The sequence below is a fragment of the Lutra lutra genome, chromosome 15 (genome assembly GCF_902655055.1).
Source record: "Lutra lutra chromosome 15, mLutLut1.2, whole genome shotgun sequence".
Classification (NCBI taxonomy): domain Eukaryota; kingdom Metazoa; phylum Chordata; class Mammalia; order Carnivora; family Mustelidae; genus Lutra; species Lutra lutra.
The window spans coordinates 16,919,404-16,938,734 of record NC_062292.1 but is presented as its reverse complement, the minus strand read 5'-3'; the positions used below and the strand labels follow the sequence as shown (position 1 = coordinate 16,938,734).

Here is a 19,331-nt window from a genome sequence, read left to right as displayed (position 1 = left end):
TTAAAGCCTCTGCCTTCGACTCAGGTCATGATCCCAGGGTTCTAGGATCAAGCCCCACATCGGCTCCCTGCTCACCGGGGAGCCTGCTTCCCCCTCTCTCTTTCTGCCTGCCTCTCTGCCTACTTGTGATCTCTGTCTGTCAAATAAATAAATAAAATCTTTTAAAAATCTGTATATGAATGTTTATAGCAGCTATCTTCCTAACAGTCTGAATTTGGAAACAACACAAATGTCATTCAGTGGGTGAATGGTTAAACTAAAGTACCTCCATCCATACCATGGAATACTACTTAGCAATAAAAAGGCACAAATTTAATTCATTCCACAACCTGAATGAATCTCCAGAGAATTATGCTAAATGAAAAAAGCAGACCTCAAAAGGTTACAGGACTATATGATCACATTTATAGAACATTCTTGAAATGACAAAATTATTAAATGGAGAAGATATTAATGATGTCAGGGGCTCGGGAGAAAGTGGGGGCAGGAGGGAAGACAGTGTGATATACAAAGGTAACATGAGGGATCCTTATGGTGATGGAAACCTTCTATACTAGACTGTACCAATGTCAATATCCTGGCTGTGATATTGTACTATACTTGTGTAATATGTTATCATTAGAGAACCTGTGTGAAGGGTATACAGGATCTCCATTATTTCTAACAACTGCAAATCCATAATTATCTCAAAATAAAAAGTTTAATTAAAAAAAATAAAAATTGGCTGTTCCTCAAAACCCTGAGTTAACTACTCCCTCTTGTGAACCACCTCAGTACTTTACACAAGACTGATAATACAGTATTACTACACTTTTTATGTTCTATTTTATTGTTCTCCCTTATTAAACTGGGAGCTCCAAGAGAAAAAAAAGGAGAATGTCTTAAAGGCAAGATATATTGTGTTCATCTACACATTTCTAGCACCAAACACAGACTAACACTCTCTAGGTGTTTTTTAAGTGTTGAATAAAATAGATATGACAGAAGAAGGCAATTCAATTACTAAATTGTATTTATATTCAATTTACTATTTGTAAATATTTTTTTAAGGATTTTGTTTATTTAGTTGAGAGAGAGAGAGCAAGCACAAGCAGGGGGAGCAGCAGACGGAGAGGAAGAAGTAGGGTCCCTGACAAGGAGGGAGCCCAATGCAGGGCTTCATCCCAGGACCCTGTGATCATGACCTGAGCTGAAGGCAGATGCTTACCCGACTAAGCCACATAGGCACCCATGTACAATTCTTATGTACTGGCCCATCAATAATAAAATGATCTCTTCAGTGATTATTAAAGATTGCTTGCTGCCTTTCCCAAATCCTTTAGTTTTTCCACCAAATAACAATAATTCTGGAGTGGATAAAATTATGTGCTTCATGGAATATTACTCAGCCATCAAAAAGAATGAAATTGTGCCATTTGCAATGACCTTGATGGAACCAGAGGGTATTATGCTAAGAAAAATAAGTCAGTCAGAGAAAGACAAATACCATGATTTTACTCAGATGTGGAACTTAAGAAACAAAACAGACAAACATAGGGGAATGGAAGGAAAAATAAAGTATGAAAGCAGAAAAGGAGGCAAACTCTTACAAGAGACTCAACTATAGGAAACAAACTGAAGGTTGCTAGAGGGGAGGTGGGGATGGATGAGGTAAATGGCCGGTGGACATTAAGGAGGGCTCTTGGAATCATGAGCACTGGGTGTTTTATGCAACTGATGAATCACTAAATTCCACCTCTTAAACTAATAATACAGTAAATATTAATTAAATTGAATTAAAAAAATTACTTTAATTATGTGTTTCTGCCTTTTCTCCTGCAAAGAGACATGATTTAACTAAATGGAATGCTATCTACCATAATCACTTTACAAAGAGAAGAAGGATTCTGTAAATTTTTGACAATATCTCAGGTGCTTGTTTTCTGAAGCTGTAAGAAAGCTTCAGGTAGTACATTCACATGGGCAGGAACTTTTTTCCTCTTTTTCTGTTATTTTTTTTTTTTAAAGATTTTATTTACTTATTTGGCAGATAACAAGTAGGCAGAGAGGCAGGCAGAGAGAGCGGGAAGCAGGCTCCCTGCTGAGCAAAGAGCCCGACACAGGGCTGGATCCCAGAACCCGGGATCATGACCCAAGCCGAAGGCAGAGGCTTAACCACTGAGCCACCCAGGCACCCAGGCACTTTTTTCTTAATTGAACTGAAAAAAATTAAGTCGTAAACACAAGCTAAAATTACAGTCAATTAAAAATAGAAATAAAAGTCTCACGCCCGTCTCCTGGGCGGAATAGGGAAACCAAGCTCCAGTCCCTAACAAAACCCCGCTGGCCTGGCAGGCCACAGAGGTCTCCATCAACCCCATGGAGTTCAACCCGGACTTTCCGGCATGTATGATACCCGAGGTAGAATGGGCGTTGCTTCTGGGGGCGGCGGATACCTTACATCTGGTGGAGGTGCCCAGGGGGCTGACTGAAGGGTATGAACATGATGAGAAATTCCTGAGGGAGATGCACCAAGTTCTGCTGGAGGTGGATGTGCTGGAGGGCACCTTGAAGTGTTCAGAATCTAGAGGTCTGTTCCCCATCAGTTGAGGAATCCCTAACATGCCGCTGAGTGATGAGGAAATGGAGATTTAACTGTGCTGGGCACTAGTTTTTAAGTCTGTAACGATGACTGTTTCTGTTTATATATGTCCTGTTTGCTAGGTCTGTCATGTATCCTCAAACCTTGACCTAGAGACACATGAAACACAGTGTTCTTGAGCTCCATATATTTCTTTTTCTTATTAAAGGTACAAAGCCTAAATAAATAAGTAAATAAATAAATACATATATATACATAAATGGAAATAAGATTGGGTAAGATTTCAGCAGCCATAACAGATGTATACAGTAATTAGAGCTGGATAAAAAATATAGATCACAAAAATGAACCTAGAAATGTAAAAAATAATAATATATATTCCACATTATGGTTAATTAACAGATCTAAAAAAACATGAGGATATATATAATAGGAGGCATGCATGGAGAGGGAATGCCAAAATCTTTTCCACCATTTTTCACACAAGTTGCCAACATTCTATACTAGTTTAACATACCAGATCTAAAAATGCCATCTGAAACAATTCTTAGTCTCAGCATGAAACAGTCCAAGACTGTAATGCCTTTTTATAGAAATTTTCATTTGATACCTTTTCTTTCAAATTAGATATTAGGAGTATAGCCTGTATTATTTCAAACTTTACCAGTACTTCTGAAACATCTATTCAAATATTTAATTCAGGAACTATCTCATCAATTGGAGTCATCAATACACTTTGAGATTTAAAGATAAAAAGTTTAAGTAGTCTCTAATGACTTGAAGCAGAATAAAAGCTGATGGGGAAAACAAAATCTTTTTGTCAGTAAAGAACCCTTGGTACTTTTTTCTTGAGTGTTGTTTGTTGTTGAAACTTCCGTTAGACTAACACTTTTAGTCTGTCTCTGCCCTGCATTCTTTTTTCTCCTTAAGGAACTTCCCTTAGAACATTCTTATGAAGTAGGGACTGTTATCATCAGGCAACATGTTCAAGGTGCTATAATGTAAAGCCCATGCTCTCATTCAGTATGTTCTATGCTTCCCTACCATTCATTGCTTGGCTGTCTAAGATCTTACAAGTAGTACAGTAGGAGGAAGCAGTACTAAAACTTAGTAGTTTACATATTTGCGTAACACCATATCCATTTGAAATCTCTATTCTTTTTATTTCACTATTTACTTAAGTGTGTTCAGTAGAAGCATCATGAGACACACATTAAAAAGGCAAACTTTGGGGTCATCACCCTAATCCTACTGAATTAGACTGAAAGTGGGCCCAAGAATTAAGTATTTTTAAGTAATAATCCATGGTGATTCATATACTTACCAAAGCTTGAGAATCAGAGCATTACATTTTGCTGCCTTGTTGGCAATAAAACTTTCCAGAGTGTAAAAAGGAATGGATCCAGAGACTAAGAATTCTGGTTTTGCTACTTACTGCCATGTGACCTGCGGCAGGCAAAATAACCTTCCTGACTTATTTATAAATCAATCAATCAATCTGATTCAGATTCAGATTCAGATTCAGATTCAGATTCAAAACGAAATCATGAGTGCCAAGAAGCTACATAGTGGCAAATAGCTCTATTAGAATAAAATACAAGAAGCAAAAAAAAAAAGACCACATTAAGAAATATGGTCAAGGCCAACACCCTTTTAATTTTTAAATGAAAATAATGGTTTTCCTGTTTATAAAAAATTGCACATTTACCATAAAAATTTCCTAAAAAGGCAAATAAAATGAGATCACTTAACATATTTATAAATATTGATATATTTTTATTCATGCTTTAAACAATTTTAATAGGGGTGCCTAGGTGGCTCAGTGGGTTAAGCCTCTGCCTTCAGCTCAGGTCGTGATCTCAGGGTCCTGGGATTGAGGCCCGCATAGGGTTCTCTGCTCAGCGGGAGCCTGCTTCCCCTCTCTCTGCCTACTTGTGATATGTGTTTGTCAAATAAATAAATAAAATCTTTAAAAAATTTTTTTTAAAATATTCTTACTTTTTTTCATTTTTTTACATAAGGGTAATGGTCTGATAAATGTTAAATGTTAAATAATAGTGATGATGGCAGATACCCTATGTTAGTCCAGATTTTAATGAGAATGTCTCTAATATTTCACCTTTGCTCATGATAGGTATGTGTGTATGTGTGTATAAAAAATATAGTACTCGCTGTATTTAGGATGTAACCTTACATATATTGTATCTTTTTAAATTAGTCAATGTGTCTGGCATTTACTGAGATGATCACATGGCTTCTCCTCCAGTGTAAGTGATGGTAAATCATCCCTAAAATATCTTAGTCATAGCGTATTATTCTTTTAACATTCTGGTGGGTTCTAGCTTCTAATGTTATTAGAAATTTTTCTGGTATATTCATATGTAAGACTGAGGAATATCTTTCTCTGAATTATGCTTTTTTTAAAAAAATATTTTGTTTATTTATTTGACACAGAGAGAGAGTGCGCACAAGTAGGGGGAACAGCAGGCAGAGGGAGAGGGAGGAGCAGGCTCCCTGCTAAACAGAGAGCCCATGCAGGGATGTGGGACTTGATCCCAGGAGTCTGGGATCATGACTTGAGCCAAAGGCAGACCCTAATTTTTGATTAGGGTTGCTAATTTACAATTTCATAAAAATAAACTGTCCATTTTATTCAGATACCTACTCATAATTATTTTTAATTCTTCTAGGTCTACAGTTAAAACCCCTTTCCTAATATTTTGCAGGAGTTTTTTCACACTTTATTATAGATCATGGGAAAGGATACCAATAACCAATTACCATCAGTTGTAGTATACTTATACAATTTAATTCTCATAATAAATTTATGAGGTAGGAATTATCTCAATTTTTTTTTTTTAAAGATTTTATTTATTTATTTGACAGAGAGATCACAAGCAGGCAGAGAGGCAGGCAGAGAGAGAGGAGGAAGCAGGCTTCCTGCTGAGCAGAGAGCCCGATGTGGGGCTCGATCCCAGGACTCTGAGATCATGACCTGAGCCGAAGGCAGCGGCTTAACCCACTGAGCCACCCAGGCGCCCCAGGAATTATCTCAATTTTACTAACCTCCAACTCAAAGAAGTGGAGTCACTTTCTCAGGGTAACATAATAAATAAGTGGCTAAGTTAACCTCGTCTTACTGTATCTAGCTCCAAACCCATGTTCTCTCTCTCTCAGACAAAATAGCGCCTTTCACTAAGATGGTGCTTTTGAAATCCTTTCTGGCAGAGGACTTCATGAAATTGAGCAGAAATGGATGTATCTCTCAAGGAGGTTTAACTTTCTCTACTTTCTGCAACAGATGGTTTAAGGAAAGATTTAAAAAAAACTGATTTTAAGTATCTGTTGAAATCATTTTTTTTTCCCCCAGTTCTTGAGGAAGGAAATATACTTAGTCATACAGATCTTCCTAGACTTATGATGGGGTTATACCCCAATAAACCTATGGTAAAAAAAACATGATGAGTTGAGAATGAATTCAATACACCTTAATCTAATGTGCTCAGAACACTTGTATTAGCCTACAGTTAGGCAAAATCATCTAACACAAAGCCTGTTTTATAATACAGTGCTGGATATGTCATGTAAGTGAACACTACACTGAAAGTGACAAACAGAATGATTCTAAGTGTGTTGGTCAATTACCCTTGTGATTGCGTTGCTGACTGGGAGCTGTGGCTGCTGCTACTGCCCAGCATCATGACTGTATCTTACTACATATCGCTAGCCTAGGAAGAGATCAAAATTTAGAACGTGAAGTATGGTTTCTACTGAATGAGTATTGGTTTCACATCATCAAAAAGTTGAAAAATCATTAGGTTGAACCTTGGTAAGTCAGGGACTGTTTGTGTATTCACAACTGAGAAGGAAGAGGAAGATTATACAACAGACCCTAGACTTTCAGTTCATCTTTCCTCAGGAATTCAGTCTTTTCCATACCAGCTGTGAAATTGGGTAGTCTTTAGTATTCCACTTTGTTTGGTAGATGTTCATTTCCTTTAAGGAGAGTAGGGATAAAATAGTTGCAAGCAGTACAATTCTGCCTTTAAAGAAAATTATGCCTGAGGTTATTATTCAGAAGCAACTAAAAAATATTTATAGGCAGCTCTGAAAATCCCACATGACCAGAAACAAAGAAATGCAACACATCCATGTAATATTTAAACAGTAGGTAGATACTTTATTTTCCATGCTATTAAGTACCAGCACTATTTTTTTTAATATGTGAAGAAAATACTGCTTTTAATGTAAGAAAAATTCCTTTAAAAATTTCCATGAAAACCATATCTTATACCTTATTCAAAGCACCAATGAAACCAAGTATAAGCTCATAAGGCTTTCTTTTCATATTTTGCTCACTACATTCTAAGAAGCATGCTGGCAACATTCCTTGTTTATTAACCATATATATTAAGAAAATGGTGAGTGAGCTTCAACAAATACCTAATTACCTCAGGTACTGCTTAAGAAGTGAATTTGAAGACCTGAACAAAGAATACAATTCTAAGTAAATTATTCATGTCAAACTATTTTCCTGTAACTCCAAATAACACTAATATGTTAGTGCTTGCTTCCCTCTAATTCAAGAATGACTTTCAATTTTCTGGCAGAGAGAAATTATTTACATATTTGGGCTGACTCCATATTGCTCCTACTAAGAAAAGCCTGTGACTATTAATGTGAAATAGCCAGTGCCTGGCAATGTCTTTGGCTTTCCATGAGTGTGGTCATTAGGACCAAAAGATCAGAAAATGAGCGTACTCTCTTAAAAGAATTGTTTGAATTATTCTACCACAACGTACCTTTGTGCTTTCTCAAACATAAATTTATTTGGCACACGTAGGAATAGCACACTGCTCTATCTGATCTTTCTGCCTTTGTCTACCACGAGTTTAACATTTAACATTTAATCTTTGGGAAGATCTCAGAGCATTCTATAAACTTAGAAGGCAGTATGGTAGAATAAAAAATCCTCACAAGACCTGGGTATGAATCCTATCTTTGCCACCCAATAGCTACTTGATTTTGGAGCTACACTGTTTGTATTCAGATTCATAACCTAGCTTCTTCCACTTTATAGGTGTATGACTTTGGCAAGTAACTTAACCTCTCTGTTTTCAATGCCCTCCTCTGTAAAATGATGATCAAGTGCTCACCTCTGATAAAGACTCTCTCCTTAACCTACCTCTAGTGCTCTCTAGGCCCCAAACTTGGTGTCTCTTCTTGTCAAGCCTACCTACAACACCCAGTTGTAGCAAGAATCTTAGTCAGTTTTGAGAGGAAACCCTGCCCTCAATATCTAATCATCCAATATATCAGATTCTTTATCCTCCACCCTTCATCTAATCATTCTGGTCTTCCCTTAGCACGAATCCTGTCAAGTTAGTTTAACCAGAATCCTCCCTCACCCCTGATGTTTCCTTTTAGTAATTTTTCATCCACTGACCCCTACCTTTCTCCTTGGCTATAAATCCTCATTTGTTTGTTCCTACACTCATAATTGAGCCTAGTTCTCTTAACGAGATCTCTTTTCTTCTAACCTCAATAGTTCCTGAATAAAATGTGCTTTTGCACCCTTAAATACTGTTCACCTCTGATGCTAATACCTCATAAGGCTGCTGTGAAGATAAAAAGAGTCAACACATGTTAAGTGCTTAAAAGAGTGTTTGACCCATAGAAATATTCAATAAATATTAGCTTCTAATAATATGATTATTCTTCATCTACTCTTTTTTTTTTTTTAAGATTTTATTTATTTTATTTGACAGACAGAGATCACAGGTAGCCAGAGAGGCAGGCAGAGAGACGGGGGCAGGCAGGCTCCCTGCTGGGCAGAGAGCCCGATTCGGGGCTTGATCCCAGGACCCTGGGATTATGACCTGAGCTGAAGGCAGAGGCTTTAACCCACTGAGCCACCCAGGCGCCCCTCTTCATCTACTCTTTGTAGGTGCTTTGCATTACTTTTGACAAGCCACAATATAATATTCCATGTGCCATATTATTTTCCTATTGGTGGACACTTATTAGATTATTTCAGTTTACTATATAATATTGTAAATGTAAGTTCATTTCTACCCACGTCTCTTTATTACTTTGTCAGGAAAACGTTACAGAAAGGGTGTTACTAGGTCAAAAGGTATGAATGATTTTAAGACTATTGGTAGAATTACCAAACTGCTTACCCATTTATACTCTATGAACAGAATGAGTGTTCATCTCTACATTCTTGCTAGCAATAAGCATCATCACTTCTTTGATTAAATATTTCATCTTGCATTTCTTTTACTATCAGTGAAGTAGAACACTTTCCATTTGTTTATTAGCCAAGTTTAATTACTCTTAGAACTACTTATATCCTTTTCCAATTAAAAAAATCAGTTAAAATTGATTTGTGTTGTGGATTGATTAGATTACAGTTTAAAAATATTCACCACCTCCCCACCCCCACTCCCAATACCCCTCTCTCATGTCTTACCCCATTGATGTTGTGTTTAATAATTTGCTTTGGCTTCAGAATGAGCAGAATGAGCCTTTGGGCCTGAACATATGACTTGCTGATTCAGCCAGTAGGAGGTTAGCAGATACGAAGCAAGCAGAGGCTTACAATGTTTATGCAATAGGAATTGTTTCTGCTAGTACCACGTGAGGAGTTTTCCTTGGCGGTAACTACTGCCTCTTTAGTTGGGACCCCAAGTTGAAACACATAGGACAGACCCAAACCAAACCTGCAGGGAAGAGCCAAAAGCCCAGCAGGAACAGTGGCCTAAAACAGAGCTGTCCAGCTGAGTCCAGCCTAGTTCCATCAATTCCCAGCTGACCCACAGATGCATAATTGAGAATAAATTACTGCTGTTTTAAGTTACTCAGTATTGGGGTGACTTATTATGTAGTAATAGCTGATTAGTAAACTTATTGTATTATACTATAATACTCTGAAGGAAATAGATTCATATATAATCTGCTATTCAAGAAAAAAGCTAGAATTCATTTCCAATAATACATTTGCCTCTTTTTTCTTCTGCTGAGAATATTTAGACACAGTAGTTTCCATTGATTTTTACACTTGCCAACAATGTTCTCATGTAAAATTACATATAACTGAAATAAAAGTTAAAAATTCTGTTTGCAAGCAATTGTCTTTAAATTCCTTTCCAATTAGATAAAATTGTTCCATAAGTTGAATTCATAATGTTCAACATATTTGAAACATCACAGAGCCTCTTTCTCAGTTTCTAAGCAATAAACAGATTATTTTTAAACTTTACACTTTGTAAATGAATTCTTCAAAGCAACATAATTTATATAGAAATGCTACCAAACTACATGAATCAGTTGTATAAGCAATTAAGAAAACAAAGATGACTACAGAAAAGACAACAAAAATGATATCAGGGTATAAGGATATGTGGTGGTTTTTTTAAAGTTTTTTTTAACATGACAAAGAAGATTTCAAAGGAAATTTAATTTATTCAAAGCTATAATTAGTATTTTTAAAGCAATTTAAGATGAAGTACAAATGGGATTGTTGGTTTATATTTATAAAACCATTTAAAATTAGTATAATGCCAAGTAGATAAAGCTTCTTGAGAAATATGTATATAAGTGAAATTAATAATCAGTAACATACAATATCACATTTGATTGATTTTACCATCAGCAGAATTTAAACCAATATTGGCAAATAATGAATTTTTTTAAAAAAGTCTATTTCTTGTGTGGATTAGTTAGGCTAGAGAATGGTTACAGCAGAATATATCAAGTTTCAAAAGGGTTAAAGATTTGAGCTACTTTTAATAATATGCCAAAAGTGAAAGCATTTATCCAAATGAGTCATTTTTAAAATTTGTGTGTATGTTTAAAAAAAAGTTAATGAAATAAAAGTTTCCCTAGAGAATTAGAAAAAAATTAGTGTTTCTATTATAATATAACAAGGCTAAAATTTGGAAATTCTGGCATAACAGCTTATTATTCAGGGTAGAAACAGAGGTACATACTGACCATTCCCCAGAGAGGAAGCACTTCGGGACTATGTGTACTCACTCAAAACAATGAAATGACTATTTGCACTGAAGGCACTGCACTACTGCTGAGGAATCCTCATTAGGGGGCACAACACCCCTTACAGACTGTTAAACAAGAAGGGATCTAGAAGGGCTCAGGGCACTGGAAAACAACCAAGCAAACAAACATAAATGAACTCAGCTTTTAAATGAGTAGAGAATATCTCTGATTTTCCAAGTATTTTTTAAAGTCTAATAGCAAATGCTTGTTAGCAAATGCTAATAAAAAAGTTTAAAGTAAAATATTCAGTATTTTTAAAATAAGGTTTTTTTCTATAGATTTAGAGAAAAACAAAGAGCAAAATCCACTGAGAATTTATAAATATTTTAGAATGTTGGAAACTATAAATGAAAAACAGAAAGTCTAATGAAGTGCTCTTTGGGTCCCCCATCAACGGGTCAGAAATAACACAATGGCTTTTTCTATTATTGTACCTCCCACAGGCTTTTTCTTGACAAAGCCAAGGAACCTCAAGGACACACAAAAAACATTCAAAACACTTTCCTGTCTCCTCCAATCCTAATTCCAACAAAAAAACTTGTAGGAGTTGGCTTCAAATTTAGGCTTGTAATGAAATGTGAATTCTTAAGATACGGAGATTGGCTGCTAGCTAAATTCTTTTGTGTCTAAAATTAATGATGGAAAGTAAAATATATGGAATTTTTAAAAATGTGTCTCCTTACTATAACAAGCAAGGGCTAGCAGAAATATTATAATTAGTTTCTCTAAAATGGGTCTAAGTCCCTCCTTCGCTGTTAAAAAAAAATGATTCTAGGTACAGAGGTAACCCTTGTGTTTCCAGTTTTACAAATCATGCAGCATAGACAACCTTTGAAACAACCTCAGAAATGCCCCCAATAATGCAGTTACTATAGTAACTCTTGTTAGTTCTCTGAAACGACTCAGACTCCTGAATCTGAACAAGGTTACCTCACCATCTTCTATGCTTTCCTCTCCTCATAAAATTTATCATCATAACACTTATAAATTCGATAGAAAAATATCTACCCCGTTACCTATACAGAACCTATTTTTCTGGCTCAAGGATTATTTCTAATGTGTATGTTTTCTGATACCTTTTCTCTTGGAACACTATCCAATAAAACAACAGAAATCAAATTCTACTTTTGACCATCACTCAACTGTCCCTGACTTGTCTTTCCAATTTTTTCCTCTCTGTTTTAGGCTTTTTTGGGGAAAAAAAAAAAGTGACAGAAAGATTTACTGTGTCAGCAATACAAAGTTTTTTTAATATTTTATAGATATATAACCAATTAAGATATATAACCAATGGTCCCTCTAAAAAATGCTTGCTTTTAAAAAATTTGACTGTGAGATATGAATCAAGTTTAGTGAGTAAATATCTGTGTTACATGAACAAAAAGCCAACACATTGCTAACTGATACTTGTCCAGTACCACGCCCTCACCCAAGGGATCATAAGGGCTTCTCCTAAAAAGATTCTCCTTATGGAAGTCATACCTATACCAGCTCTAGACAGCAAAGAAAATTCTATTTCATTTAATGATAAATTCCATTTGTATAGCAAGTTAGAGTTTCTAAGGTGATTCCATGTACACTATACCTTATTTAATCCTCACAAGAAAAAACAATTTTCCTAATTGTTTCTCGAGCATGCTGAGCTAACCAAGGAACATCTGAAATTAAACATCCTATAGTCCTACTCAACTCAAGCTTCTTGGTATACTCACTGTAAACAAAGAAAGTGAATGATTCTAGTGATCAACAAATCGTTTTTCCATTTAGTTTGTTTAATTCTTTACTTTCTTCAGTTTATTTTCAACTTTTTGCTTTCGGTAAGAGAACTTGATAAAACAATAAAAATAATTAATGATGATGGACCACAATGCAACTTTTGTGTATAACTGAGGATTTACCTAAATATTGAGTGACACTGCAACAATAAAACTTGCATTCTCACATATATGGCTATTTAACAAGGCTTCTCAGAGTTTACTTCTATAAAAACTGAAAAATGAAATAGTAACATAAATTTTTCTCAATAAGAAATGTTTATGTGATAATTATTAAAATTTATAATACATTTGTAATGTTACTTTGACCAGCTATAAATAATAATCAGGGTAATGATGATTATAACACAGGAAGAAAAATCTCTCAGTATCTTCTAGTAACAGGAGATCAGTAACTTAATTTCAATTTACATATATATATATATGTGTGTGTATATATATATATATCAGACTAAAGTCATTAAAACATAAAATACATAACACTAAAACAAAGTTCAGGGACGCCTGGGTGGCTCAGTTGGTTAAGCGGCTGCCTTCGGCTCAGGTCGTGATCCCAGCGTCCTGGGATTGAGTCCCGCATCGGGCTCCCTGCTCAGCAGGGAGCCTGCTTCTCCCTCTGCCTCTGCCTGCCACTCTGTCTGCCTGTGCTCACTCTCTCTGACACATAAATAAATAAAATCTTTAAAAAAAAAAAAAGTTCAAGGAAAAGAGATGTAAAATTTGTGTCAGAGTTGCTCCACGTTTTTAAAAGATTTTATTTATTCATTTATTTGAGAGCCAGAGAGTGGGAGTGGGGGGAGCAGGAAGAAGATCAGAGGGAGAAGAACAAGCAGACTCCATGCTGAGTGTCGAGCACGATGCTGGGGCTCCATCCTATGACCCTGGGATCAGGAACTGAGCTGAAATCAAGAATTAGATGCTAAACTGAGTGAAGCACCCAGGCGCCCCAAGTTGCTTTATTTTTAAAACAATAAACCATGGTAAGTATCATGCTTTTATATTTAGATTACCTGGATACGCTTAATAAAAATGGTTAGCAGCTTTATTTTAAAATGTGAGTATCTGGGCACCTGGGTGGCTCAGTCAGTGGTATCTGCCTTCAGATCATGTCATGATCCCGGGGTCCTGGGATTGAGCCGCACATCGGGCTCCCTACTCAGCAGGGAGCCTGCTTCTCCCTCTCCCTCTGCCTGCCTCTCACCCTGCTTGTGCCCTTTCTCTCTGTCAAATAAATAAATAAAATCTTTAAAAATAAACAAAATAAAATAAAATGTGAATATTTAAGGGGCACCCAGGTGGCTCAGTCAGTTAATTGTTCAGTTTGGTTTTGGTTCAGGTCATGATCTCAGGGTTGTGAGACTGAACCTTGTCCAGCTCTTTGCTCAGCGCAGTCCGCTCGAGACACAGTTTCTGCCCTCCCCCTACCCTGTCAAATAAATATATCTTAAAAAATATTTAAAAATTGTTTTTGAATATTTAAAATATAATGTAAACTACATTTTAGGAAATTATTTAAACTTAAGATGAGGGGCGCCTTGGTGGCTCAGTGGGTTAAGCCTCTGCCTTTGGCTCAGGTCATGATCTCAGGGTCCTGGAATCGAGCCCCACATTGGGCTCTCTGCTCAGTGGGGAGCCTGCTTCCCCCTTTCCCTCTGCCTGCCTCTCTGCCTACTTGTGATCTCTTTGTCAAATAAATAAATAAAATCTTAAAAAAAAATAAACTTAAGATAAAAATTTCAGACATAAATTTAAAAATGTCAGAGAATATAGTTTAAATAATAGTTTAATAAAATAAAAATGATAATAATATAGTTTTAAAAATTCTTTGAAGGAATATGTGAGCACAAAAAAAAGTCTGAAGATCACAATACAATCCAAACCATGCTTCTAGCTTTAGGTTATTAAATGTGAAGCTGGCACAGATTTGAGGAATTCAGATTTTCTGCTTCATCCTGAATAGTATCAGTATAGTTAAAGATAACTTATATCCTAAAATATTCAACCAAAACCACTTTGTTACCCAGCATGGGAGAAAACTAAAGGGCCCTTAAGGCATAAGGTACCATGTATCAAATCAGTTGTCTCACTTATAAATTGTCTAGTGACAACCTTGTGAATCATGATGCTTGCCCAGACTAAAGAATAGCATTCCTTAGCAAGAGTTAAAATTATGGGAGCTTTCAGGATGTGTTTCTCTCACGGAAGCACTTAGTTAAATTATATCGTTTAATCAGAATGCCTACATAATGATAAAATTATTGGCTGCATTATCAATATTACTGTAACTGCAGAATCTGCTGCAAAAAGTGGAAGTATGCTAAAAAGTGTTCTACTAGACCAAACTGCAAGCCTCACAAAAACACCAGTACCCCAGGCTTTCAAGACCATCAGACATACTTTAGCTAAGTAGCTAGGAGCTACTAGTTAAGGCTCCTAAAATACAGTATTTCAATTCAAAAAAGTCACTGAAAAAAATTTACTTAAGTATTAAAAAATAATTATAATAATTTCAATAAGTAACACTTCTTTACCACCCACAGATGAGGGTGCAACCTCAAAGGGGTGGGCTGATAGCTGACTTAAATAGACAAAGACAGAATGCATTTTAGTAAAAGCAAGCAAGAGGTTTGATTGACAGTTCTTGGAAAAAGGTTAAAAATTCAAAAGGACTGAATGCATGTGGCTCAGAACCTAAAAGCTTTTTTCTCCTCCCAACAGAAGAGCAGTCTCAAGTAATAACTGGTTGCTATGGAGATAAGAAACTAGAGAGATCAGAGAACTCAATTTGCAGTTAAATGGGCTGGAAACAATCCTTACTACTTGGTGAAGGAATGCGATTAAAAATATACATGATTGCCAGAGGGAATCTTTTTCACCTAGCATTTTCCAACCTCAGTAATGAACAAGGGTCTAAAAAACCAAATGAAAGCCCAAGGTGTCTAAGATAGAGCACAATTAAACATAATCAGGATTTTACACATTATCACAAATCCTTCCTCTTCTGGATGACTTTGACTCTTTTTGGCGGTACATGTTAGTAAGTACTAGAATGAGACTAAAATTGTGTTCAAGAACAAAGTAGTATAAGTGAGGGGATTCCAACTTCAATGGAAAAAAAGAGCATGACAAATGGAAGAGCAACCAGAGTAAGAAACAGATATAAGTAGTGAAAAATCTTCGGGTTTTAAAAGATCTCTTCGCAGTCACAGAATACCTTTGTGAGTGCTGTACAGGGCTGCAAACGTGACAGTGAAGAAAGTTGTGGAGTACTTCCCAGCATTGACCAAGTGAGGGAAGGCCCTCTTTGTGTCCCGATACCGGCGCAGGCACTGGATGAAACGAAGCCACGCGGGAACGCACTGAACAATGGCCCGCACGCCATACGAGTATTTGTGGCAAATTTCGGGTTCTGTGAAGATTTCAAAAGAGAAAAAAAATTGTAATTTAAGAGAATAACCTGTTCAGATCATTTCATTATATATTATAACCACTATCAAAAGTCCCTAAAAGCAAGAATCCTGTGTTTCAGAATCTCTTTCTTTTTTGCAACAACTACGTTCTCAAACTTTTTAGTGATAGATAAGCCAAGGAAAGAAGGTAATTCCATAGGGTGAACCTATAGGGAAAATCTGCCCTCTCATATTTCAGACTACCTGTTCTGAATCACTTTCTTTGCAATGTGATAAAACTATAGGAAAATTAGAAGATGAGTACACTAATTAAGGGAAAAATATTAGTTCCATAATTTATGGCAATGGGTTATACACGCTCTACTCCACCCTTTTTTAATGAAGAGCAGAGTTTATATTTTTAAATGAGAAGAATGGAGTTGGCAAATCAAATTTTCTTCAAATTCTGAGGATGCATTATAGTGTGATCACACTGCAACAGAGTTGTGGTCTGCTGGCAATCAATGAAAATGTGTTGCCATTGGCTTTATTAACTTTTATTAGAGGTTACATAATCTGTCTAAATTTGGTCTTTGACATTAAGGCAAAATTCCTTAATAATTTGAACTCCTGGCATACACCAAGCGTGGGGAAAAGAGCCAGAAGAAAAAACAAGATCCCTAGTAAGAATTAAAAAACAGTACATGATGACTTTCTCAAAGCATGTGATCTAACTCTAAATAATCAGTATTTTTGCTCATAATAAAGCAATACTGTGATGGAAACTGTTGGCATTAAAGCATTCGTGATATAACTACCAATGTACTAGATTTTTTTTTTTTTTTTTTTTGGTTTTAGAATTCTTTTAAGTGTAAGTTGCAAATCTCTTGGCAAATGGATGGCTAAAATCATAACATAATTTAAGAGCCAAATTGTATCAGATAAAGAGATTGCTAAAAGAGTGCCAAATACATTTAATTAAGTTTATAATATTATTGGATGAGTTTTCACCATGATCTTAAATTTCTCATTCCCAATATTTCTTGATTTACGTTGGCAGTTGAGAGGTACGGACGCACATTCATACCCTACCTTCTGAATTATTTGGCAACAGGCCCCCACTTTCATCCCATTTGAGCTCAAAACTGTAGAAGCAGATCATATATTCCAGGTCCATCAATATCACTGACAGGCTGTTCAGCTGATCGGCCAGCCAGAAATCAGCAAAGCCTACTTTATGGAAGGGGGCCGTAAATACTCGAAACTGGGGGAATGAAAAAAAATTTAAAAACACAGAAACAAGAAAATTCATATTAAATTTCTCTAATTTTTGTCTGACCATGCAGCATGATTATTTTAGCTGATAAAATGGAAACCAATGAACCAATCACTAACACAGGGAGGGACCTGGCAACAGTGGCTAGGTTGAGCATTAGTAGTGAAGGGAATGAGTTGAATAGATAGCCAAGAAAGGAAATTGAAGTAGGATAGAGAAGGCATGAATAGCTATAGTTAGAAAATAGAAAGCAGAGAGGGTGGGAAGAGTTGAAGCTGAAAGCAGAGGGTGGCAGAAGATGGAAGCACAGAGAGGATGTCTAGTGTTAGGCTCTAGGGTAAATTTTGCTAGGGACCCATGTGCTATGATAATTTCTGGAATATCCTCCCATCTTAGCTGCGATGAGAGCTTACCTAACTGAATACAAAGCTCTTCTTTGCCTACAAGGGAGAGGAAAGGAAGAATAGTACATCACCTGAAGCATGCCTGCCTATTCTCTAAATCAAAGTCACTTTTAATTCACTAATGCCTTGTTAATAATGGTATTTATCTTGAAATTATGCCATAAAAATCATCAAATCATATCCCCACTGTTATAAAACAATGTCAAATGAATTCAGATTATATTTACTGTGTACTAATCCATGTTATATGTTTTTCTCATAATGTATTTTTCATAATCCATTAACTAAAGCAATTCTATGAGCCTGATACTATTCATATCCCCCTTTTACAGATGACCTTTTACAGATGAACAAACTCATCCTGACCTATTCTGTGGAAGACTGTTTAGCAATGCAAAGGGAAATCTGGCATTGCAAAGAAAGGAAGACTTAGATACTAATGTAACCATTAGAAACAGGCTCCAATTGTGCAGAATGCCTTGAGAGGCCCTAAGGAAAGTGAAGATGGGATGAAGGCAGCTTTTACTCTCAACCTGTCAGACCCTTTCTATCTCAAACAGGTAAAAATGAACTCCTAATACAAGGAATTCTCACAGAGCAGCAGTTTTGAGAAATTAAAATTACAGCTCTCTTACCATCTAGCTATATTCATTTAGTATACATATTAAGCATGGGAGACTAATGGCTCTTTCCCCTCACACTTGGCTGGTTCTTTCTATTTGTTTTGTAAACATTTCTCTTTATTATTTGATGGAGATAAATGGCTATATTATGAACCCATCCTGGACACCAACTATCTATGAAAGGTATTGGACTGGGTCTTTGGAAATTAGTCCAGATATCTTCAGGGCATAGTACAGGCTTTGCAATATTTTCTGGAGCTGATATATTTTGAGTCCATGGCTCAATTTCTTGATCATTCTCTTGCTCTTTTAATAAGTTGTACAATAACCCAGAGAGAGAAGCTATATCATTTGCAACCATAAATTTTTTTGGGGGAGTGGGGTAAGGGGTGGGGCTTAGTGGTTGAGATCTTAGTTAACTAGGCATGAAGAGGTTCTGGTACCAGTTTATATAGTATTTTAAGAAACTCTGGGGTGCAGAGCAGACTTTAAAGATTCAAAGAGAGAGAACAAGAGGATAATTCAAGATATAACATCAAAAGGATCAGGAAATCTAACTCAATCCCTAGTCATGGACTTTCATGAAAACGATAGCATAGAGCAAATTTCTTGTGGACATGAGACAGGCTACCATCCCTCTCATAATCTGCCAAATCCAGCCTCAAAAGTTGCTAATAAAGAAAACCTCCTTAAGAGCAGAAAAGGAGGAGAATGCACTAAGAGATAGGGAAATGGGATTACAAAAGAAAGGGAATGCCATGAAAATAGAAACTGGAAGGGAAAATATACAGAAAAGAGAAAGTGAAAAAAGGAAAAAAGGAGGGGATAGTAAATGTTGGTATAATACAACTAAGGAAGGAATCAATATTATTATAGTTATACAACATTTAACAAAGATTAATTATTACCAAATGTCAGCCATTGTGGAAGTACAGAGAAAAATAAAACATAGTTTCTACTCTCAAGGAACCAAAGTCTGGTTGGGTAAATAGGTACCTAAAGACATAATGACAGCACTGTGTATTAAGTGCTATTACAGATAGATACACAAAATATCCTAGAAATACAAAGAAGGGAGAGCAAGTAGCTCTGTCAGAGATAGGGTAGAGGTGAGGGGGGTAGAAAATAAACAGATCATACTGAACTCCTGACATTTACACATACTCAAATTCTTCTTATATTTATCTGAATTCCCTTTTTGGAGTAAAGAGAATTCTCTTTC

General features: G+C 36.1%; 1 protein-coding gene across 1 annotated transcript in view; it reads right to left on the bottom strand.

Annotated features, from left to right (window-relative positions):
• The window catches only part of XPR1 (xenotropic and polytropic retrovirus receptor 1), a 221,149-nt gene that overhangs the window by 30,411 nt on the left and 171,407 nt on the right, over nt 1–19,331 (bottom strand). Inside the window, exons 10-11 of the mRNA XM_047704526.1 lie at nt 16,899–17,070; nt 15,632–15,826 (exon numbers count right to left, since the gene is read on the bottom strand). Of these exons, the coding sequence (XP_047560482.1) occupies nt 15,632–15,826; nt 16,899–17,070 (367 nt within the window). The remainder of the gene's footprint in view (nt 1–15,631; nt 15,827–16,898; nt 17,071–19,331) is intronic.